The sequence below is a fragment of the Pomacea canaliculata genome, linkage group LG6 (genome assembly GCF_003073045.1).
Source record: "Pomacea canaliculata isolate SZHN2017 linkage group LG6, ASM307304v1, whole genome shotgun sequence".
Classification (NCBI taxonomy): Eukaryota; Metazoa; Mollusca; class Gastropoda; order Architaenioglossa; family Ampullariidae; genus Pomacea; species Pomacea canaliculata.
Genome location: NC_037595.1, coordinates 2,813,992 through 2,838,872, shown reverse-complemented (window position 1 = coordinate 2,838,872; position 24,881 = coordinate 2,813,992). Strand labels below are relative to the sequence as shown.

The following is a 24,881-nucleotide window of genomic DNA, read 5'->3' as shown; positions in this document are numbered from 1 at the left end:
CAGGTTAGACACGTCAAAAACACTGACACTGACAATGGCACTGACACTGGCACACTATGTATGAAAACATTACATCTTACATTACATCTTGTCCACATCTTACATCCAGAAATAAGTCACTACAGACCGAGAGGACCTTACAATAGTGACAAACGTCTCCAGGACATGAAGATGTCAAAGACCAGGTCCAGCTCAGAATGGTGAAACAGATTCCCGCAATGTTTATTATGGTGAGAAAAATGAAAGGACTGCTTCAGAACCGTCAATTGGAAACATAGTTAAAGGTTTAGACATGTGTGAAGACTATATATCTTTACAAACAAAAACACCTTGATTAGGGACGAGGGAGCCCTACAATGAATCAACAAACCCTTACCCATCCACGAAACTGTCCTCACCTGTCTTGACCTACAAGGAGCATGTGCGTTTAAAGAAAATCTCGAATGAAATTTTCTGATTTCAACAAGCATTTACATTAAGGGAAGAAAAAAAAAGAAAACAGTCGGAAACTTGAAAATACACCTACGCTCTATTTGGCCACAGGTGGAGATTGTTGGCCCACACACAAATACTACCTGACAGTATGGTGTTGTTCGCTGCCAGCGCATGCACAGTATATCATCCAGATCACGTGACATCCTGTTGATGATTACACCTTTCTCGTGTTTCGGGCGCAGAGGGACATGGAAGGTTTTTTCCTCTCCTGGCATTTACCTGGGCAGGTGGCACATAATCAGTCTCCAAGGTGACAAAGTCCAATGCAAACCGCACCTTCTGTTTACGACTTGCTAATTCCTCAAGCTTTGAGCGATTGCACAGACTGAATTAAAGTGACATTGAAGATTTTGATAGAGAGAGAGAGAGGCTGGGAGAAGGGATACGCTGTGGGTGAGTCAGTGAGTCAGTCAATCAATCAGTCAGTCAGTCAGTCTGTCAGTCAGTCAGTCAGTCAGTCAGTCAGTCAGACGACAGTAGCGAGAACAGCTATACCTAATGAATGTTAAGGAGAACAATCCCTGTTAATCAAAGGTTGTCCCTGTGCAGTATTTCACACAAAGTGAAATGCACTATTTACACAGGATAGTGCACCTAGCAACAAACAACAGACCCAATGCATTACTTATGCTAGAAGTGACTATAGTTAAATTATTCGCATTAGTTACTCCTAGAAGTGTCAACTCTGTATATTTAAACTTCCCAAGCCCGCCTTGCCATGCTGTTGCCTTAGCTGCTGGCTCAGAAATCAAGAAATGTCCATGTCCACACTTCTTGACTGTGTGTTTGCCTTCGTATTCTCCCTTTGCCAATGGATGGAATCTTTTAGTCTGGGGGAAGAGGGAATTGGCCTTTGCGCTATCGAAATAAAAACTCGATCATTTATATAAAAAAATAAACTAATAACTTGTCTTCGCTGGTTTTAGGTGTTAATATTGTACTAAAACGAAAATGTTTTTATTTTGTCAATTTTACTTTGTTGGAAGTTTTAACTGAAGAAAACAAACGATCATAATGTGAATGGTGCGGAGATGTAAACACCCGAGGAACATTGTTTTTGCTTCCTGAGTCCCTTTTATTTTTCTCTTCTTACCTACGCACTCACTTCAGAAAGTCGCGATCCAGTCCAAGAGAATCAGAGATCTAAGCGAGATGTTTTGCCCAGGAAACTAAAAGTAAGTCACTAAAAAACCCTTTGGGTTAAAAGTGTTTGAATGAGTTTTTGGTACAATTATATACATCTGCGTCAATGTCCATCTAAGAGTTGTCTCCCCCCTCGCCAGACGCTAGCAGAAGTCTAGACAGGAAGGGAAATAAGGCATGCCAGCCATTCCTGTTTGTCTAAGGCAATATTTCGTGAGAGAAATGGCGTGATCTTATCAATCTACAGTGAATCCAGCTAATAAAAATTTACTGTGGCATGAACAACTGAGACAGAAGAAAAAAAATTAAATGGAAAGAAGGGGAAAGAGATCGAGGAGTGGGGAGAGAGAGAGAAAAAAAAAGATTTAGGAAAGAGAGAAAGAGAGAGTGCATACATTCATGTCACCCTATTGGCTTGGTATACTAGTCTGGTACCATTTTCTTGTGATTTACTATCTCTACGTGTTCATCTTGAACCTGTACCACATGACTTGACGTGTGTCTGCAATGGCTGTCAAGTTTTTTCCCTGCCTGATGTTGAGTCCAAGATGGTGGGCAGGCTGACAGTCGTGAAGACCAACGCGTGTTACCGATTCCAGGATCCCCTGAAAGTGTTGCCGGAGATCATTCTTATGTTTGGATGGCAGTGTAGACACGCACCCCTCCCCTCGCTCCGGACGTGGAAGGGGCGCCACACCACGCGGACGTCCAATGTAATGGCGAGTCTGCACGAACGTTAGCTAACGTCTGCATCCTGAGCATCTCTCCACACCGCTCGTGAAAACTAGAGGTGAGGTGCTGGCAAATGAGCGAATAAATAAATTCGTCTATTTTTCTTTCTCTGTCTGTCTCTCTCTATATATATATAATTCCCTGCAAGCAATGTATGATCGTCTCAATGTCTGGGCACGCAAGACTTAAATCACCTAATAAGTCATAAGTTTTACATCATTATCAACATTAAGATTCGATACCTCTCATGAACTTGTAATATAATTCAGCAGCAGCAGCACCAGCCGCCGTTGAAGGGTTTGTCACCTCCACCTCTTAAACCTCACTTCAAGAAGACCTCTTCACAACTTGCCTATGATGTATACTTCCCAGTGCAGTTAGTTCAGCATCAACAGCTCTGATACAATAGTCCAAAGGGGACACAAGGACAAGCAGAACACATCCAGCATCAACAACACCGATCACGACTTGCCCCATGGGAAGAGTTAACACCCATGCAAAGGTGGACAAGAAATTTGCACGAGTCCCACATCATCAGCAATCTTTTCATCTCGACCTCTGTGAGATGCCAGACAGCTGACACACTTGAGAAGAAGGAGGTCTGGAATAGAAGTGTGGCTCTGCATAGGGCTAACCTCAAAAGTTTGGTTGTTGTGTTGTTGTTGTTGTTGTTTTTTGAATTTTTTTTTTGTTGTTGTTTAATGCAAATCCTTGCGACCAGCCCCCACCACAGGCTTGTGGTCAGTAGGACCTGCTGCAGACCCCCCTACACACCACACACTCTCCCCTTCTCGTGCAGCCACCAGGCGATGGTATCTCATACCATTCTATCTGATTTAGCGGCCATAGGTCGCCATTGTGAACCCGGGGGCAGAAATCTGGTGATAATTGAAATTGCTCGCTAGTCCCTGTCTCTTCTCTCTGTCGCCTTCGTCTAATTCTCTTGATCAAGATCCGCCCTACATCTTCACAAATCAATTTCCCTTTTCTCCATGCTCGCTTGCTGGCCCTGATGATGTTCCGAGAGCCCGGTTCTAGACTGACTTCAAGGACCGCAGACGTGGTTTTTTTTTTTTCATGTTACCAGAAAAATCTCTTCTCTGTGTTCTATGAACTGGTTCGCAGCCACTTGCTAGATGTTGCTTGTATCGGTTTATTACTTCCTAAAGTGTGAATACCCGCTTCTGTGAAAATAAAATAATAAAGTGAGATTAGATAAGAAAGCAGGGCCATCTCAAAAATACTGTACCGCGTATAGATATCTGCTGTACATGTATGTGTCTTCCCCGGAGAATTTAATGTGATATATAGAGAAATACGTTGAATTGCTTCTTTTATTCATTTTTTGTGTGTAAAATATAGGCAAACTTTGACAGAGGCCGTATATAATTGTTTTAACCTGATTGCGACCTTAATTTTTTTTTTTTTAAAGAAATAAATGACATATTCTATCCAGTAAATTTATAACTGGCCAGTGCTATACTATACAATGTGTAGGTATATATCCTGCATGTTTGTTTCCAACGCATAATCGTTATGCTTTTTTTGTCGCTGACTATTTTTGCCGAGGAGATTAACATTTTTCAGTACAAACAATATTTATTATATTTTTAATTTTTATTATTACTATATGACAGACAGACAGACAGACAGACAGACAGACAGACAGACAGACAGACAGACAGACAGACAGACAGACAGACAGACAGACAGACAGACTGACTGACTGACTGACTGACTGATGAAGTGGTGCGGGGGCAGCGAGACGGTTCACAGTGGCTAATCAGTTTATTCAGTTTGGCGAGCTCTGCTTGACCTTGTTGTCGTCTGCTGCCTCTTGATTGAGTTACCTAATGGCTGAAACCCGTTGACTGCTCTCGTCTGTGGACTACGCTTGTCCTCAACGCGCATTTGTCTGAAGTTTCCAAGAGTCCGAGAACCGCGCGTTGCCAGAATTCTGATAATTCTCAAGAAATAATTGGCCTATCCGGATGCCTGCATTTTCAAGTTTGTCTTTGCGCCATTTATTCTTTGTTTGTTACTCTCTATTTTGTTTGCTTGATTCTCTTAATCCTTTTATTCATTCCTTCAACCTTTATATAACTTCTTCAATGGCTCTTAATCTCTTTTTTTTTTTTTTGGAATTATTTTCTTTATCAAACTTCATTTCATTTGAACTTTCCTTTCTTTGAGTCTTAGAAAAATTTACCTCATACTTATCCCTTCCTGGCTTTTTCTTCTACTCTCTCTCTCTCACCCTCCCCCCACCCGACTTTCGGAAGAATATGATAATACTTTATAAGCACACTTTACAGGATGATGATACCTTTGGTTATACTAGTTTACTGATAACTAAAAATTTTAACTTATTGGTGTTCATATTAAGCTATTTCCAGTTTATGTTTTCTGCTACCTATAATAATTTATAATTACTGGCATCCATAGAGTATAAATTAATGTGGTGATGTTTATATTACTTTACTGGCAGCTATAGAGGTGAATGTATTCATGTCTACACTGTCATGTCTACACTGATTTTTGCTGGCAACTAATTTAAGTTTTCTGTTTCTCCATACTTATTTATAATTACTGATTGCTTTCGTATAAGTGTACGTGTACTGTTGTCTATACTAAATTAATGCTAGCACCATTAACAGCATCCCGACAGAAAGTCTATGAAGATGGAAGCGGAAACCAGATTGGTGTTCAGACACTGAGTACTTATAATAAAAGCTGGGTGTTTTGCAATGTTGTTAGTGAACAGGCATGAAGGTTGTCCAAAGGACTAATATTCATGAGGTAATTCCGGCAAAAAATCTATTCGAAAACTGACTCCATCTCTGTTAATACCGGCTCCCGACCATAAAGTGATAAAATAACTGGATCACGGTCAAATCTCTCCTCGGGTTTTGATCTCACCTTGGAGCAAATCGCTATGTTAAAACTAGTTCACAAGGCTCATTAAATTTTTTTTCCAAACTTTTCTTTGGTTTTCTTCTTAATTACCTTTGAACGGCTCATCCACAGCTCAAACAGTGTCATAAATATACTCACAAAGTGAAATCAATTCTCTTTCAATTCAACCAGCTGTTTAAAAAAAAACTCTCAACACTTTATTTCAGAAAATCACTTTTGACTCACAGACACAAGGAAAGGAAAACATTACTTTATGACTGATGCGTTCAATGATTTTATCGGTTATGCGTGACTGAATGAGCTTGTGCTTGGGAACGACGATCCGTGTAACTACCAAGACACTAATTCAAGGGAAGCAACTAGTGTTATCTTCTACATTCATTCCGACAGAGTTGTCCGTTGAAACTCTCTGAAATAAACGGCAAATTAAAATCTGATAAATATTGCTGTGACATTTTTGACATTGCTTATGTTAATCGGGTTGTGTGATTATATATCTGCATTATTTAGATATTCATGTTTTTTTTCCTCCTGAGTCTGTAATTCTTACTTTATAATGATTCCTAAATAGTTCTATTCTCATACAGTCTGTTTATTTATCCTGTAGACGTGAGGAAGTGTTTGTGGCTGGTTGTAGTTGTTCAGTTCTTCAAGATGTCAGAAAGAAAAGTTTTAAACGTAAGTTCTTAGATAAGAAATAATTATAATTATTTAAAATTGTAGTTATTCGATCCGTCGTTGTCTGTGCTATCCAAGTTGGGTTAACATTTATTAAATCTTAATAGTCCCACTCTGTAACTTCATGTACAGTCGGACCTCGATAAGTCGACTTTCCCTAAGTCGAAAACCCCCCTATATCGAATTAATTGTTAGTTCCTGGCCAATCTCCATAAGACCAATGTATTTTAGATCTCCTTAACTCGAAGTTTTTTCTTCTTAACCATCACCTTGTACATAGATACCCTTCTCTATGTTTACTACAAATTTTTTTTCAATAATGCCTAATTACTTCATATATGTCATTAATTTCCTTCCCTGTAAAGGGCGAGGGTTAAATGAAAAAAAAGCGCTCTGTTGCTTATTTTGTCCCTCGTAAATAAAGAATTGTCATTGTCATTGGCTTCCAACCTCCGTTAGTCGAAGTTTGAGTCATCACCAACCAGGTCTCAAACTGTTCCAAACTGTCTCAAGAAATTAAGACGCTTTTACGCCATTTTCCTTTCATCTTTGTCAGTCTCTTATCGGGACTAGCACTGAATAGAGTTGGTGTCGGTGTGGTTGTGCCCGTGCGGTACGTGCCGCGGAAATGGCAAGGGGTCAGCATTGTTTGATAGTACAGTACTGTACTACATGCATCCGTATAAAACGATAGTATAATAAACGGTTATAATACAGTAATTAAGCCGGAAAAACATTGTCCTTGATTAACCTGCGCCTATTATGCCATTTTCCGTATGTCAAATTTTTTTTGGGGGTCCCTTTGAGTTCGACTTATTGAGGTCCGACTGTATTTCTAGTCTTGTAGTGATTGTGTATGATGCAAAACAGAACACATTCTTTCAGTGGTCGTTTCGGTTTTGATTTCGATATGGGTGTAGTTAGGTTAGTTTGTAGCAGAGATGGCTCTTACTTGAAATATGCGGATACAGAGAAATGTCGCCCTGTATAACACATGCACTAAATCTCATGTACTCGCCTATCCTATGGGCTTTTTTGTATTATCTTATTCAAAACTGGGATTTTTATTTATTTTTGAAATCTGCCCCAAACACAAATTCCTGAGTTATGCAATAACCCTAGATGGACAGCTTAATAAGCCAAAATGTAGGTGTGCACGCGGGGGGTTTTTCATAACAAATCAACCACAAAAATTTACACAAGTACAAAAAATTATTACTTTTGTCTCCAAATTACAGCTAAAGCAATTAGTTGGTGGGATTAAATAGTCGCATCATGTCCAGACAAAAAGGACAACAAACCAATGAAGTAAAGTGGTGCAGGAGTGCTGTGATCCATGTATCTTTCTGCTGACTTGTGTTGAAAGGATGAGGCTGGCACTAACATTACAATCTGGGACAGTCAAAATGTTTTGCTGGGATTTTGTTGGGAGGCTGGAATCAAGGCGTTCTAAGAACTGAAATTGTCAATAGTTGGTGGATGTAATTATGGGTACATACGATTTCATATCCTATTAGCTTTGCTAGATGGACAAATATATGTGGATGTTTTCATGTTTTCACATGCTTATTTCAGAAATATTACCCTCCTGACTTTGATCCATCAAAAATCCCAAAACTTCGAACTCCCAAAAACAGAACTTTCAGTATTCGCATTATGGCACCCTTTAACATGAGGTAAGTATAAATTAACTCTCTGAAAATATTGTTAAACATTGTTAATTTTCAAATTTGAACTACTCAGTTAAAAAAGCATTTTTGTCATCTGTGTGTGCTTCTGTTGGGTTTACATTTAGGGTCACTTAAATGTTTTTAAAAACTTGAGAAATGCATGATCTCTAAAGCAGAAATTTTTGAAAGTTTCTTTGCTCTGAATAAGAATACAAACACTTTACATACAGTCCTGACCGGCAGTTTTGCCATAATCCACCCAACAAATGGGATAGGCCGGTATGGTGATGTAAAGAGGAGAGATAGTCCATAATTAGAATCACCTTCAGGGGAAATCCATTCTGTCATAAAGTGTACTAGGAAGTGTATTAACGAGGTAATAAATGTTGAGACTGTAGTTTTATACAAAGCTAATGGCTGTAGTGTGATATTTATAATCATGGAGTTTCTGTTGTCTTGTCTTGCTTCTAAAGTGATGGTACAATCTTTTATGACAATAATTTTTATGTGCTCCTAAGTGTTTCTTTGTTTTTGTGATTTTATTTTCATTCTTTATTCTGATCTGTTTTTAGATGCAATGTGTGTGGTGAGTACATCTACAAAGGGAAAAAGTTTAATTCGAGGAAAGAAAATGTTGATGATGAGGATTATCTTGGTCTCCGCATCTTTAGGTTTTACATTCGTTGTCCAAAATGTGTGGCTGAAATCGCATTCAAGGTAAGTTAAGACACACCATGTCAATTAGTATTAAAACTGCATATACTGTTATAGCACAGTAGTTCTACATAGATTTAATTTCTCTGGTGCAAAGATTGACTTTTCCTTACACTGTCACTGTAAAGGTACATTCATTTGTTTACTATGTGGTCTAATTTTACCCTATGGGAAGGTTATTGCATGTTTACTTTTTTCTCCTAAAATTATCTGAATGTTTTCACAGATGTTTACAATCAGGATAGAAATGTATCTTTCTCCATTCTTTCTGCATCTACAGTTTGTGTACCAGTTAGGGTATTTTGTTTAGATCAGTATACCATGGCAATATCCTATCAGATTTTGCAGCAGCTGTTTTGCTTGTCTCTGTGACACTTGTATGTTTTCACTGACTTTCAGTCCCATGATGAAATGTTTGCATCTAACTGATTTATCTAAAATCCTGACACGAACTATTAACTACATACTCAACTTTAATCCTGTCCTATTTAAATTCACTGGTGGGACAGTTTATAATACAATAGTAATGCTATCTTTCCGAGTTATTTTCATTTGCATCTTTTAGTAAAGGGAACTAAGTAGCTATAACAGTTTGAACCCCCAGTTCCACTGTAACCACTGATGAGTGTGTACTGCACAGGTGCCAAATAACCGATGAAATACTCTCATTGATTTCTTTGCTTGTTCTAATCTGTTAAAATCTTTTTGTCACCAAGGCTCGAATAAAATATAAAATCCACCTGATATTTTTTACAAATGGAATTCTTGTCTTTCCATAGACAGACCTTCGTAATACAGACTACACTTTAGAAGCAGGAGCAACAAGACTATTTGAGGCAGAAAAGTTGGCTCAGGAAATGGCAGAAAAGGAACGAAAAGAAAAGGAAGAAGAGGAGCTAAACCCTATGAAGGTGGGTCTGTGTAATCTTTCTCAGTGACATTCCTACTGGATATCCAATTTACCTTTGTTTGCTTTTGTTTTCTCATTGCTAATTCTTTGCAATTGAAACAGGCTTACAACAATTTGTAGGTTTGCAGATTCAGCAGATAGCTGTTAATAGCCCAACTTATAGCAGTAGTCAGCATGTGACCTTAACATTACACATTACTCATTTACACAACAGTTGACAGAATTATGCAGTAGTCAGGGTTCAGTCTGTTAAAATTTGTGTGTGGCTTTTATTTCTTCTCAGCAAATCCAGGTTCTTCAGCGTCATTAGGTTAGTAGCAGAATACTACTAGTAATAGTATGCTGATCTTGGGCATCATTATCAGTCGATTTGTAACATGCATTTATAAGTGACACAGGCATCTTCTAATGTGGCTTCAGTCATGCTGTATACTCATCAACGTGTATTTTTATTGATTTTGTTGGTGTGACTTATCATCATCAGTTTCACTTATAGTGGTGAGTACTGGACTTCAATATTGTCTTTTAACAACAAATGTGGAGGTGCTTTAAAAAGCACAAAAAAAGATAAACCCCAAGTCCCATAACCTACTTGCTGTAAGAGCAGTGACTGGTTCATCCCATCTAGGATAAAATAGTTGTTTACTACCCACTGACTGAAGTTCAACATAATAACAAGATGCCTCCCAAGAAATTAATGACTCTGGAAGGCTGGTGGATGAGAGTGTGTGTGTATACGCACATGTATGTGAATGATGAATTATAATTGTATTGGAGTTTGTTTGGTGATCATCTGTCGCAGGAGTATAAATGTGTAATGGTGGTGTTTGTTGTCGATGTTGTGCTATGCAATTTTCGCTTGTTGTAATACAGTGTGTGAGCTGCTTCCTAATTACCCTTTGAGACAAATAAAGTTGTATTGTCTTGCTCATCCTGCTGTTATGTGTATTGATATTAATGTATATAGACTGACATTGCCTCAGGTGTTGGAGAACCGCACCAAGGCCAGCCGCAATGAGATGGACCAACTAGATGAGCTTGAGGAACTTAGAGAGATTAATGCACGCCATGCCAAAGTAGATACGGACTCTCTGATTGAGAAACAGAAGGTGTATGAAGAGTACCTTCTCAAACTGCAGCAAGAGGAGGAAGATGAACTTGTTCAGTAGGTTCAGTAGGTTGCACACTTAGCCATTCATTCTTTTCTTTTGTTTATCAAAAAGGAAAAAAAACTGTGCTACGGTCAGAAAATTACTGGAAAAAGGCTATACTATCAAGAAATAAGGCAGCATGCTGTCTTTCTCCCATATCTTGTTGATCCTACCATATTTTTCAGTCTAAATAAAACATCTTTTCCTGAACTTGACCTCTCAGTTTTCTCTCTGTTGTGATTCCCACCTTTAAAAATCATCATGTGTAAACATAACTGAATAATAATAATTCTGAAACCTTCTAATTGTCATTCATTGCAGGTGTCAAAATAAGAAAGAAATGTCAAGTTAAAAAAATAACTGCAATCTGCGTCAGCAGAAAATTTGCAAGCAGATTGCAGTTTGTTTGTTTTTTTTTAACTTGACATTTCTTTCTTATTTTGACACCTGCAATGAATGATAATCAGAAGGTTTCAGAATTTCAGTTGCTAGTGTGGTCTATGGGATGTAACTCATGGAAGGGATTTATCTTATAAGACTAGCATTTCCATAACCCTGTACAGCCAGTGCATATAGCAGCTATTCTGCACCAGGGGCAAGCTCTGCAAAATTTACCATCATTTGAAATACCTGACCATTTTGTAGAATACAAACCAAGGTGAAGTTACAGGACTGTTGATTAAAAACAAATCTGTTATTATCAAAAGTAAGAGGCTGTTGTAAAAGTCATAAATATTCTTGAAAATGGTTTGGTGTTAATGCATATAAATCTTTTTTTTAACTAGCATTAAGGCAGTTTTATAAAAAAGCAAAATATTTTTACACCCCTTCCATACAGTGCTTAGGCTGGTAGTCCCTTATGCCATGCTTTTGGTATGATTTCACATTAAGCAGCTATTTTTCTTGCTGCAAAAAGATAAAAATAATTTGAAAGTGCACATTTTGTAAGTAACATTTTAGTAGCACTGTGTGTGTGTGTGCGCGCACACATTGTCTTTGAGTTTATTAGTACCATAGTTAGACAGAAAATTGAAACAATAAAATTAAAGTCAGATTACCAAACTAAGTGTATTTTGAATCTTGCTTTATATTTCTCACTGTCTGACTATGCCCCCTTTGTCGGTCTAGATGTTGACTAAACAAATGTGGTAAATATTACTGTGCAGATCAATCCTTGCTAAACAGACAGGAGGTACAATCAAGAGACTAGCTGACTCTGACAGTGACGAGGAAAGCAACAAGCCAACAATTAAGAAGCCTACCAAGCCTACTGATGTACTTACTGTAAGTTGCTGATATTGCACAGATAAATTAGCAAACATCTTTGAAAACCTCAGAAACTGCATCAATGTAAATGCTAAAGAACTGTGCCAAGATGGAAGTGTACTCTTTAATGCAGGGGCACACAATTCAAGGGATCATTTGGGTTTCATACTTAAACTATTCATCAATGGATCTGGGATGAAATAATTCACCAGATATTACATAGCTCATTTGCACAAATCATTAACTTTAAGACAAGAGTAGATGCAAACATTTTAGGTTTGAGTGAGTTTAATAACAGACATAAAATATATGAAAGTTTCTGGGTTTTTTTTTTTTTTATTTTGTTCTTTAACTATAGTAAAATGTACACAGGAGGGTTTTTGCTTATTTGGGGGTGCATACTTCACATGCTTAGTGGCTACTGGGTCGTGGGTTGAGGATTATATGCTTACTCGTTGTGCCTGACTGCCGTCATGAGATTTGTTCATTTTTCTATAGATGTTTGATACGCTAAACATTGGATTTTGTTGTGCTTTAATACCAGTGATGAATTTAATGCCTGCCACACATGTATGGTAGGTCTATCAGACACCAGTCTACATATCACATATTCTTTTTAGTTTGTGACAAACTTCACCCCAGTATTTCATTATTATTTGAGATCTCACCCAGTGAGAAAACAAATGGTTTAAATGGGAGAGCAATATTGATATTTTAGATGATACAGTCAGACAGATATATCTAATCATCATTTTTAATCTCGTGCAGGAGGAAAAGAGTGAAACACAGGAAACCCTGCAGTTGCCTAGAAAAGAAGAGTTGTGGAAAAAGAGTGTTGGATCCTTTTCTTCAAAGGCTAAGATGGCTGCCTTGGTAAAAAAGAAGCATATTTCTAAAAGCACCGAGAACAAGGACAGCAACAACTCCAGTGACCATAACAGTACCGACAACAGTGAAAAAAATAGTATTAACACTGAAAGTAACAAAATTAGCACTGCTGCCGCTGTGCCTTGTAACAGTACTGCTTCAGCCAGCAGTAGTCTTGGTTTGCTGAGTGCTTATGGTGAGGCTAGTGATGGAACAGATTCAAATTGAGAATATTGGATTTTTTTAGGTTTTCTTCCTTTTTCATTTTTAAGGAGGCATTGTGATGTGGAACAACATGGGTCATTGGGATTACATTAACTACTACCAGTAGCATACTGACCATGATTTATAAATGTGCTCTCCAAAAAAAATATATATAACCTAGATTTTTGTGTTTAAACGTATTGTTTGTATTTTATGAACATGAAGGTAGACTGTGTGAGAGAATGACAATGGCCAACTTTATTAATTCCAAAGGGTAATTATACCATGGGAAAGTGTGCTCAACTACAAAACAAAACAAGTTCTCAACATCTGATGGCAACTTCAACACTTTTGAACTCTGCCAGGTGAAATTGACTTGACCAGTCCACAAAATTTCTGTCTGTCTGAATCACCTTATAGCAGGAACAAGCTTCTAGACTCTAAATGTCTAAATCGTAGATCAGCACGCTACTGTGCATACTAACTTTGTATTCTTCGGCAACTTCCAATTTGGCTGTCCTTACAATCATCATACAAGAATCGAGCTGATCTAACAGCCAAATAGACATCACGTCCTCAAATGGTTGATTGTGTATGAGGACAAGGCCTGCTCCATCCATAATCTTTCTGTAAACAACATACTACGATCTGAACATTTGCTAGTGTCTTTCACCCTGGGTTTCAAACGGCCTATGTCAACTAAACTTGTCATCTCTGGCTACTTAGCAAGCATTGATCATACTTGGATGACCTAATGTCCTAAAGCTTGGGACTCATCCTTTTGTCAACAGAATATTTACGAACATGACTTCATAAAAATAAATAAACCCTTAATTTTATATTTATGTGTGTCAGTGGTGATGGGCTCGGACGAGGTCTTGACTCCTGAAACAGAACTACTTATTTTTGCCTAGAGTTACCATCCGTGGCTGGAGTTCGAAGGGAGTGGCACACCGATTCCATACCCCTGAACCGCAGCTCACTTTCCCTAGTTGACCTAACTGGCGGGAATAAGTATCTAAGTATCTAACTCCAGAGATTGTTGGGGAAGATAAGGGAGCGGAGATGGGCACCTTTACGAAAAGCTGGCCCCAATAAAAGTGAGGTCTGTAAAACCTTACACTCTAACGACCTGAAAAATGTCATGAACCGACCAAAACAATGCGAAATTCGACAAATAAGCGGTTAGCGCCACATTCACCTGCAACAACTAATTGTGTGCACCTGTTGAACTATCAAAGCAGCACAAGAACGACAACTCTATTCAAGGGCAAGTCACTCTTGCTCACAACAAAGCTTGTTATGGCGCTTGAAACCGCGCGAGATTGCTTGGTGATTTGTTGTTGGTGTCTGCCTTGCACAAATTTGTTTATCTTACGATGAGAGGCTTTATTATCTGGTTATGTTGATGCAGCAGACTACGTCGTCGTGTGTGCAGTGGTGATGCCTGTCAGTTTCGGACTACGTACTCCAGGTGCACTGTCCTCTGGGAAAACGAACTGTGCTCGACAGGTATACGTACGTACCTACCTGCAAATGAAACGTGTGTCTGATAATAACCGCAGTAGCACTTCTGTTTATTATCATTTAGTCTTATAAACACTCTTGTCGCGGAAGTACATAAACATCTATGTCACGGTCCGTAACACGTGTATTATTTCCCATTCATTGATTGGTTGCTTGATTATGTTGTTCGGTGTTATGAGCAATTATTGGTCGTGTTTGCATGAAGCGTTGACAAAGCAACATTTTCCATCGTTCTCGATGACAGAAATGACTGAAAGTCAGTGCAGTATGTTTGTCACTAAAATATTCTAAATACCGGAGTACTGTGTGTTATAACTGTTAAGTGTCGCCACCTTTAAGACAGCTTTGCAAAGTTTCATGTCAGGGGAGTTCTTTTTCTTCGCCCCCTTCTTCCCTGTCTCTCTTCATTCTTCCATCTTAACGGTACGTGTGTGGCAGGGGAGTAGGGAGACCAGCTGTACACGGAAAGATTTAATCATTCTGGATATAGGCGTTATATCAATAGCTGTGCAAGGCTCGTGACAAATACAATTTACGTGGACACGCATTATGCCAAATTAAAACCATCGATCTGTCTCGTGATCACCCCTCCCATACTATAGGGTAGTCGTCAAGACTGACAGTTGACAATATTGTCAGCTTACAGCTCATAGCTGAGTCATGTGAGCTGACATCACACAGGGTATATCGCACACTAAGCATATATATATATTGTGGAATAATCGTCATGGTGATCTGTTTCAGTCCTGATCAGGTTCTGTGTTCAAGTCGTCTTCACTAGTGGTGATGAAGTAATGCAAACCTGAAACTGTAGTCTGGACTTCTAACACGACATTATTCTCGTTCTACTGTTTCCTACCTTGTCAGTCAGGTAATATGTGAAACTTTCCGTGGCTTCTACTTTTTACACTTACAGACTTTTCCCTCTAAATATAAAAATGTTTACATTTAATTGAATTCGGGAAAAAAATTCACGGAAACTGGCATCTTGATATTTCGGCAATTTAGGATTTAAATTCGTAGATAATGTCCATAGTAGATGAACATCTTCTGAGCTTCGTAATTCTAAGCACATCAAGAAAACGATGTTCGACATCGTCTGAGGTGAAGTGTGTCTGAACAGGGAGAAAGATAAAAGCCGCCAAGTACACACGCAAGTGCACGCGCAGCTTGTGACAAGACGACCTAACTTTGTTGAACTTCTGACCGCATAAACCTCAGCGACAAGTCCTTCAGTTGCTGCCCCGTGATATCAGTAAGTAGCAAAACCTGTTATTCCTTGCCTGCTTGCAACAATATGCGTTTGTGCCAGCTGAGTCACGGTAAACAAAACAGCTTGTACATCTAGTTAGTTGGCTTGTTGGTTTGTTAGACCATTGAGCTAGTCTAAACAGGCCTTTTGAAACTTCCATCAGAACTTAATTGCTGTTTCAAGGGATGCACGGCAGGCAACAGAAGGTTTAAAGAATCAGCTGCTGCTTGTCGATTGATGCCTTTTGCTGTGTTAGTGTTCCTTGTCTTTGTTTACCTATGCTTTAAATCACTTGTAATACATGTATAAAGCTTTTTTTCGGGAACATTTGTAGATAAAGTTGTAACTCGTCTGTCTGTCTCTTGGTTGAGAATTTTGTGTGTGTGTGTGTGCTTGATGTTCGAGTCGCTTGTGTTTCTCCTACAGAGTGGAGATGAACGATGGTTGAACTAAATAACATGCCACTTAGCCTTCAGAGAAACGGAAGTTATGTTATTAATAAGAAGCAGGAAAGACAAAGCCTCAATGTGTCGTTTCCGGAAGTTCGTATCAGTCCTCAGCCGGTAGAGTATAGAACTAAAAGTACTAAAAGAAAATCTTTTGGGAGTTATTTGTTGTGGGTTCCAACTCATCTCACACACTTACAAAAATATAGAAGGAAAAGTTTTCTAGCGGTCAAGACGTTAACACTTTGTAAGTCGTTGATATAGGCAACTCTTCAGCAGCCATATTTAGTCGAACATTGAAAGCACATCCGCTCTGGGAGCCTGAGCAAGCATAGCTTCAATAGAGCTTTTTGAAGTAATATTTTAGATAGCTGGTAGCAGAAACACAGCAAAACGAGAAGAGTTATGCGTGACTTAGCCTGCCTCTGAGTCCAGTACAGTCTTCCTGTGTCTGGCTCTTCCACGTTTGCGTAAAGAACAACTTTTTTTTTGTTTCTTGGCTTTCAGAACCATTTTAAGATGGGTCTCAGTAGCAGAGTCCTTTCTGTCTTCATCCTCACCTTCTTTGCGCCTTGTACAACGGAAGACTACCCTTTCCGCAACGTGTCCCTTCCATGGGACACAAGGGTAGATAATCTGGTGTCCTTGCTGACGCTGGAGGAGCTGCAGTCGCAGATGGCGTTTGGGGGGCACGGGCCTGACGTCAGCCCCGCCCCTCCCATCGCCCGCCTGGGGGTGGGGCCGTACTCTTGGAACACGGAGTGTCTGCGGGGCGACATCCAGGCCGGACCTGCGACATCTTTCCCTCAGGCTCTGGGCCTTGCGGCATCTTTCAGGTAAGTCAAATGTTGGGCCTTGCAGCATTTTTAACGTAGCTAGTCGGATATATATTTGGTAGTATTTTATTTATATAAACGCTACTTGATTTTCATATATATATAATCAATATTTTTCATTGCTGTGTATATATATTTCTGAAAAGTTATTATTATTTTCAATATTCTTAAGTTTCCTTCTTACTCGTTTGTTCTCGTCAGGTGTTTTTTTTTCCTTCCTTTTCCTCCTCCCTCACATGCTGTTTAGTAGCGTGACTTTTGTGTGATTATCCTTAACACTGAATGAGACCACGCCCTTCCGTATTCTATTATACTGTAATTACAACTTCCCTGTCACGAGGTGTCTCTGTTCACCAAAACACCGCTCACACATCTACGAGGCATGCATTTTCCTTCTCCAAAGCCATTTGGTGTCAGGTACTCACTCATCATCTAGCTTTAGTGAAGTAGGGGTGTCGGAATGCACTGGGGGCAACTTCAAACTGACTTACAGATCCCGAAGCTCAAACCAAAAGGCTAAACGCTTTCTGGTTACATTTGTGCATACAGTCAGTTATTATGGTACAATGGTACATTTTTATATTTCTTAACAGCACAAATTAACGCGTAAATTCATTTGCTTTAATGTATTGCGTGTGCAGCCCCGACCTAGTGGAGCGAGTAGCACGTGCCACAGGGTTAGAGGTCAGGGCCAAATACAACAACTACACCAAACACGGGCTGTATGGCGACCACCGCGGCCTCAGCTGCTTCTCCCCCGTCATCAACATCATGAGGGACCCCAGGTGGGGCCGCAACCAGGTAAGACATCAGGACATCCCAGTGACCAATGACACCCCAAAACATGCAAAATTGCGGGTGAGTCGAAAGAGCATTCTAAGTGTGGACGTTTGGGGTCAGCATTGGTGCATGAACGATGCATATTCTACAACATTTGGATTTGATTTTTACAGTCAGCATTGTGTAGCATAATCATTTAGTAAGAGATCGCTAAATTAATAATTAATAATAATAGTCACAACAACAAATTCCCAACTCCAGCCAACATTTACCTGTAGGAGACATACGGCGAAGATCCCATACTCAGCGGTATCCTAGCAACCAGTTTCGTACATGGTCTTCAAGGGAACGACACGCGTTACATTCTGACTAACGCAGGCTGCAAGCACTTTGATGCTCATGGCGGACCGGAGAACATTCCTGTCTCAAGATTTTCTTTTGATGCACAGGTAACCGTCTCCCTTCTTTTCTTTCACTTCTCCATTCATTCTTTCCTCTCATTTTGGTTGTGTTCATCCATCCCCGCTAACTCAACATCTCTTTTCTCTTAAATTATCTTCCTGTCATTTTTAAGAATTGCTGAGACGTTTATGTCATTCTCTTTTCAAGATTTTTGAGATTTTTTTTTTGGGGGGGAGGGTATTATTACTTTTATATTTTTATTATTTATATATCAAACAGGTTTCAGACAGGGACTGGCAGACCACGTTCTTACCTGCCTTCAAGGCTTGCGTTGAGGCCGGCACCTACAGTCTCATGTGCAGCTACAACAGGTGAGAAGTCTTTTGCACCTGCCAATGTATTGTGTCAAACTCAGTTCAGAACAGTTTGAGAACATGGTTCATATCTTCTATGTGATCAGTTCTGCCTAGTAAATGGTTCTGTTTTGTAATGTGCATATTTTTATTGTGCCGTCACCAGGGATACTAAATCCGCGCCCCCAGAATTCTCTTGGTCAAGCCTACCCAAACATACTAGGAGCATTCCATTAACAAACTATGACCAATCGCTGCCAAGCTAACATATGTCAGGCGGGTAGCTATGCCGGCTTTTCACTGCTTGTCCCACCCCTTCTCACACTTCCCCACCCTCCTACAGCCTTTAAAACAACAGGAACGACGAGGGTCATGAGCTTCTGGTGCCAGGTAAAGAACACATAGCGGTCAGTGCTCGTCCAGATAACAAAGGCAGAGGTCCCGCGACGGCTTTGGTGCCCTACAACCTTGCACCCCTTACCCGCTACCCGTTCTCCGTCCGTTCAGGTGTGCGCTCGCACGAACAATATCTATATATATAATGCATAAGGGCGATACCAACACTAGAGCTATTCTCTTAGTTATCGGAGGTACTTAAGACCTCATCGCAAACCACTTTTAGAGGTAGACGTTTATGGGTCATGACTTTTAAACATGGAGACACTGCTATCTCTGCAAATTTAAAATCTTCAGTAGGCAAAAAAAAAAAAAAAAAATGAATACAAAATAAGAGAAAAATGTAACAAACACCGAGGGTGATTGCGCACTACGTCGCATTTAACATGTAAATCAACAAACAGCATTTTATATATATAATTTTTTTCATAGCAACCCAAAATTCGTTTGTTTGTTTGTTTGTTTTGTTTTGTTTTGTTTTTTGTAAACCTCTAATCATTTTAGTCTGAGTAAAGCCCTAAAGTGTTGCCGATCTTTTGTAAAATACGGGAGAGGGGATTTCTTTCCAGCATCAATGGTGTCCCGGCCTGTGCCAACAAGAAGCTGCTGACGGACATCCTCCGCAACGACTGGGGCTTCACTGGCTACGTGGTCAGTGACCAGTCAGCCCTCGAGCGGATCATCACTGACCACCACTACGTCGACGACAACGTCACTGCTGCTGCCGACGCCATCAACGCTGGCTGCAACCTGGAGGTTTCTCGCAACAATGTGGATGCAGTTTTCACTTACATTGGTGAGTGCGTGCACACCTACACGTGCGTGTATGTGTGAAGGGGGGCCCGGCCATGGTCAGTTAAATTGTAAACATATTATTACATACTTGGAAAATAATTTACGATTCCAATTAGAAGGGGTCGAGAGAGGTTTTCTGCTCCGGGGCACGTGCTGGCTCTCGGTGGCCGTGTGTGTGTGAGAGAGAGAAGAGAAGCTAACTCGTCTTTTATTTGCTTTTTCTTCCGAGCAGTGGAAGGTGTGAAATCGGGCCAAATACAAGAGGACACAGTTCGTGAGAGAGCTAAACCTCTCTTCTACACGCGCATGCGCCTGGGAGAGTTTGACCCTCCCTCAATGAACCCCTACACAGATTTGAACGTGTCCATCGTCCAGAGCCCCGACCACCAGGCTCTTGCATTGGAAGCCGCCATGAAAAGCTTTGTACTGCTTAAAAACCGCAACAGCTTTCTACCGTTGAAACAAACTGTATTTAACAGAGTTTCTGTGAGTATCTCAAAGATGATGAGACTGAGATTTTCTTCGTGTTGACATCTTACGTCATCATCAGACCATTACACATATTTCTTTTATTTGATATTTATATTTGCTATTTAATCAGTAATTTGAAGAACCCGTTTTTTGTGCAGGTTGTAGGGCCATTGTCAAACAATGTCACCTCTCTGTACGGGGACTACTCTCCAACTATTAACGAGACCTTAACAAGCACACCTCTCGACGGCTTGAGTCAGCTGGGTGTCTCGATTATCAGCACCGACGGCTGTTCTGACGCCAGGTGTGTCGACTACGACCCGTCGCGCATAAAGGTCGCAGTGGAGGGAGCCGACATTGTGTTTGTGTGCCTTGGAACGGGTGAGCATGTGATGATGTCGCTGTCAATGTTGTCAACACAGCCAAGGTGTTTAGTCAAAATCCATTTATTTTGTGCTTTTTTTAGTACCTTTTGGCTGACTCGTTTGCTTTGTATTATCGGGATTGTGTACTTGTCCTAATAATTTACCTTTCCATGACTAAATTATTATTTTGAATCGTCTGTCATTGTCTATTTTATTTTCGCCAAAATTGTCCAGACAACCAGATTGAGAGCGAAGGCAACGATCGTGCTGACCTTAAGTTACCAGGGCAACAGCTGCAACTGCTACAGGATGCCGTGACTTTTAGTGAGTTCCTTGCCTAGAACAGGAAAAGCCCAAACGAATGAATGCGACTGAGCAGTGTTTAACATTGAATGGGAGAAATTTAATAAGTTCCTTTCGAGAGAAATAGAACTTTGGGGTGAGGGAAAGGGAAATAATGACAATCCCTTATTCTAAAGCGGGAGGGAGAGAGAGAGAGAAGGAGACTCGGTGAGCAGTAGTCTGGCATGGTATAGGTTGTGGTCTATAGGCAGGTGGTCTAAGACTATTATGGGATACTCAGTCACGAAGACTGAACACATCTCATGCATTCTGTCCTTAAAGGTAACGGGGCACCAGTGGTCCTGCTGTTGTTTAACGCGGGGCCTCTGAACATCACGTGGGCAGACGAAAGTCCGGCTGTGGTGGCCATACTGGAATGCTTCTATCCTGCACAGGCCACGGGGACAGCACTCTATCGCGTCTTGACCAACTACGGTGGTGTTAGTTCCCCTGGTGCGCGTCTCCCCGCTACCTGGCCCATGTTAGCATCACAGGTAAGAAGACCCTCCTGTTGACTGGACAGATGTCGGGCTGAGAAGGTAATTATACAGCGTTAGCCCATTGTCAGGACCAGTAATATTAAAGGTAGAGTCTAGAACTCTGTTTTTCGCAAAAGTCTTTAAATTTCCGGCAACTTCTGTAGAAACCTTTATTGGCTTCCAAGAGTGGGAATTAAGAGACTGAGACCAGAAGAAGCGGGGTTTCGACAGGCTAGGTGACCACATTGCAACCCTCCGTAAGAGTAGTCTGTTGAGTGGCAATCTTCCCTTTATATAACTTTTGTGGACTTTGATTAGCAGGGTGGATTGTTTTAGCAGGTTTGGTACAGGACTAAAGATTATTTCTGGCAGATTCCAGACATGGTGAACTACTCAATGGCTGGCAGAACCTACCGGTACTTTGAAGGCCAGGCTCTGTATCCTTTTGGCTACGGCCTGTCATATACTACCTTCACCTACAGTGACCTCAAGACGCCGCCTACTGTGAACCCGGGTCAAGACCTCTCGCTCCAGGTTACCGTCAGCAACACGGGACTGTACACTGCCGATGAGGTACACTGTGTAAACTGTTGTAGCCTGGAAGTGTTTTTGCTTCTGTTGGTATCACGGATCTCTTTACTGCTGACTCTTGTCGCGGATTAATCATGTCCTAAGCATGTCCTGAATATTTCCTTTAGAGAGGATGAGCCATCTATTTATAAAATATGCCCAAATTAATGCAGTCACGAACAAGTACTTAATAATATATATAAGCTTGATAGTGTCACACATATATGATTTATAGTAGAGCCGATCAAATTAAATTGACATAAATAAAAGTAAAAAATATTAAACAGATCTTACATTCAGCAAATGCGCACACAGTAACATGCGTCGTCTGCTACTGTTGTTAACTTGTTGATATTGTTGTATTCAAGATGGACTGACTTGATACTTATTCCGCTAAGTTGTAACATGCTGATTTTGAGTACATCTCCCAGAAGAAAAATGGTTATTTCTGTTAAAGCTGATCACGCCTGTTCAGTTTTGGTTATTTTCTTCAAAGTTAGTCAAGCAGTTAAGAATTGGGGAGGGAAGAATGGGAGTGAGGGAAAGTCATGTTACTTTTTTCCACTTCCATGTTGTCATAATTCTTCGAGCAACAGGTTTCGCAACAGCGAACACGTTGGTTGTTGTTGTTGTTGTTGTTGTTGTTGTTGTTGTTGTTGTTGTTGTTGTTGTTGTTGTTGTTGTTGTTTGTTTTGTTTTTTTTTTGACTGGGATGCTTCGTGTTCTGCAGGTTACACAGGTGTACATTACCTGGGTGAATTACCCAGTGCCGACTCCAAAACTACAGCTTGTGGCCGTGGCACGTACGACCTTGACCTCTGGCAAGGCTGCGACCCTGAACCTGACGGTGCCTGCACGATACTTAGCTGTTTACACAGACAGTGGATGGGAGACCCTTCCAGGTAACCTTATGTCAAAACACCTACCCTTCAACGGCAGTAGAGCCATCAAGCTTGCACTCAATAGATAAAACACTGAGAGACAACTAGTTGACTTATTCTTGACCTGTTAACAAGTTGATAAAATGCCGCCTAGATGACTTCGACAAGCATGATAACATGAAACGTCAGGAGATTGGGGTGTAGAGAATTCAGAACCTCATGTTCTTGATTACAGAAAAGAGCTATAGAAATAAATTCAAACGCTTCTACAAACGCTGATGGAGGCAAGACGGTTATATATCTGTGTACTGTGTTTCAAGTACGATACCTATATACGATATTTTTCTGTTCGTGTTTCAGGTAAGATACGTATATACGTCGGAGGACAGCAGCCTGGACAGCAACGGTCTGTGGGATCCAACGTTCTGAGTGCCGACGTCATCATTGCAGGATTTGTTGTTGTTTCCAGCTGATGGAGAACTTGTCTCCCTTTGTACTACTGCTCCTAAACAAACTTTTATATTGTATTTTAGATGCACCTAGTTTGTTTGAGATGTCAAATATTACCAGTCGTCCTGCTTGAAAACGAATCGGAAAGGGAAACATGTTTTCATGAAGTCGTAGATGAGCAAGAGAAGGCACTGTCGTTACCAACAAGCACAAGTGTGTATATGGTGCTTGTAGCTATGCTACATGTCTAGTCTGCCAGGTTTTGCATATCTTCAAGTAGATTTTCCCTTTGTGATGCTGGCATAGTAGAACGAGTTAAAAGTTCACCGTGTGCTGGATGTGGCGGAGCTCTGCTGCATGAAGGGCGCTGTCGGCTCACACAAAGCTCTCAGTGTAATTTATTTACAAGGGAATCATGCGTGTCTGATAACTACTATCATAACAGGACTTACTTATACAATGTAATATTATTTATTTAATTTTAGCATCATAAAATCATTGTCACCATTGAACAGACAATGTTACTTATAAGTGTTATAAGTGTGTATTATTTATTATTATTATTATACACTGATACTATTAAACAGCCAGTAAAAGTGCCTACAGTATATTGTGCGCGTGTGTTTGCGGTCGCCCGCATATGTGTGCATTGTGCATGAGTTAAAGATACAACTTTTTTTATTTTAATTCCAGAGAACACCTTAATTTTTTTTCATTAACCCTTGTGTTGTGTGTGCCCGATCACAGAGAATTAATACGTGGGCTATGTAATAATTGTTATATAATCAACACAATTATCCGGTTCAATGTGTGCCTTAGTAGCTGGCACAGCATAAAACACAAACATCGATATAGGTAGGATGATTTTTCCCGCTGACCCAACAGTTGAATGGGCATCTGATGGATAGGCACCATCCTCACAAACGTACTCACCAGCGACCAAAAGCTTACTGAAGAATCTTCACAGTTTTGTTGTATGAACGGTAGAGAAAGTCACTGATTTTAGTATCATAAAGTAAAACCCACCTAGTGAGAATAACCACTCAAAAACTGTGACAAGTTTCATATTTATCCCTACTAACCTTGGGTTTCCCACAATTTTGTGAATGTGAGAGGGAGGGACACTTTGGACTCACGACTTCAGGGGCTGTAGTCATGAAGCGAGGGTAGAGTGTTACCATGGCGAAAAATGGGGAATTCAAGGACAAGCCTCTTGTTTCCAAAGTTACCAAGTGGCGTCCATACCCTGCAATTGTTTTCTATGTCTAGATTTTCTTCAATTCTGGTGTCGACAGAAAGCTGAGAAGTATGGGTTCCGTGCTGTGCAGGCTGAGTGAAAAGGGTGTGTGAGTGACAAAAACACTGATGTCACCTCTCACCTACGCTGGAGCAAATAACAAAACTGGATATCATACAAAACTGTCCGATGTATTTTTTTTTCATAAAGTAATTCCAAAATAAAAACAAAAAAAATGTCAATGACTTCAGAAATATTTCCGCCTGTTGTAGGGTTTCGAATGATTCTGTCGCACGTCTGTCAATACAGGACTGACCTAACGAACTCGATGGTGGCATGGCTGACAGCTGTGTTAAGCCTTAAAGCTCTACTACAGTGTAAAATGTTTTGCTTTAATGACAGTAAAATGCTTGGTACAGCACATCATTTCTCCAAATCTGGGAGAAAATTCTCTAGATAACGGCCAATAAACATCCTCAAGAACAGAAAGAGAACAAACCCAGAGAACGAGATTACACATGGCTACATTCACTTGTCCAAGCTTTAGTCAAAG

The 24,881-nt window shown here is 40.2% G+C and overlaps 2 protein-coding genes across 2 annotated transcripts; both read left to right on the top strand.

Moving 5' to 3' along the window:
* The first annotated feature begins 5,810 nt into the window (after positions 1-5,810).
* LOC112566585 (coiled-coil domain-containing protein 94-like) lies at positions 5,811-12,942 on the top strand. The gene is made up of 7 exons (XM_025242821.1): positions 5,811-5,964; positions 7,540-7,640; positions 8,207-8,351; positions 9,128-9,259; positions 10,242-10,423; positions 11,576-11,693; positions 12,444-12,942. Exons 1-7 carry the CDS (start codon positions 5,941-5,943, stop codon positions 12,768-12,770), a joined length of 1,029 nt encoding a protein of 342 aa, XP_025098606.1. The 5' UTR covers positions 5,811-5,940; the 3' UTR covers positions 12,771-12,942.
* A 1,091-nt stretch (positions 12,943-14,033) lies between these two features.
* On the top strand, positions 14,034-23,690 carry LOC112565727 (probable beta-D-xylosidase 2). The gene is made up of 15 exons (XM_025241399.1): positions 14,034-14,258; positions 15,018-15,144; positions 15,397-15,528; positions 16,479-16,807; positions 17,449-17,608; positions 17,866-18,036; positions 18,269-18,360; positions 19,308-19,534; positions 19,766-20,019; positions 20,163-20,385; positions 20,604-20,693; positions 20,994-21,205; positions 21,563-21,763; positions 22,491-22,662; positions 23,002-23,690. The coding sequence occupies exons 4-15, from the start codon at positions 16,491-16,493 to the stop codon at positions 23,112-23,114; spliced, it is 2,232 nt and encodes a 743-aa protein (XP_025097184.1). The 5' UTR covers positions 14,034-14,258; positions 15,018-15,144; positions 15,397-15,528; positions 16,479-16,490; the 3' UTR covers positions 23,115-23,690.
* Positions 23,691-24,881: the final 1,191 nt, after the last annotated feature.

What these genes read in the sequence shown, in the direction of transcription:
- LOC112566585 (XM_025242821.1), top strand. Translation starts at nt 5,941, where the DNA reads ATGTCAGAAAGAAAAGTTTTAAAC. An exon ending in AGGAGCTAAACCCTATGAAG is followed by an intron (nt 9,260 to 10,241) that starts GTGGGTCTGTGT and finishes ACATTGCCTCAG; the next exon opens with GTGTTGGAGAACCGCACCAA. An exon ending in AGCCTACTGATGTACTTACT is followed by an intron (nt 11,694 to 12,443) that starts GTAAGTTGCTGA and finishes AATCTCGTGCAG; the next exon opens with GAGGAAAAGAGTGAAACACA.
- LOC112565727 (XM_025241399.1), top strand. Translation starts at nt 16,491, where the DNA reads ATGGGTCTCAGTAGCAGAGTCCTTTCTGTCTTCATCCTCACCTTCTTT. An exon ending in GGCCTTGCGGCATCTTTCAG is followed by an intron (nt 16,808 to 17,448) that starts GTAAGTCAAATG and finishes TTGCGTGTGCAG; the next exon opens with CCCCGACCTAGTGGAGCGAG. An exon ending in CTGTATTTAACAGAGTTTCT is followed by an intron (nt 20,020 to 20,162) that starts GTGAGTATCTCA and finishes TTTTTTGTGCAG; the next exon opens with GTTGTAGGGCCATTGTCAAA.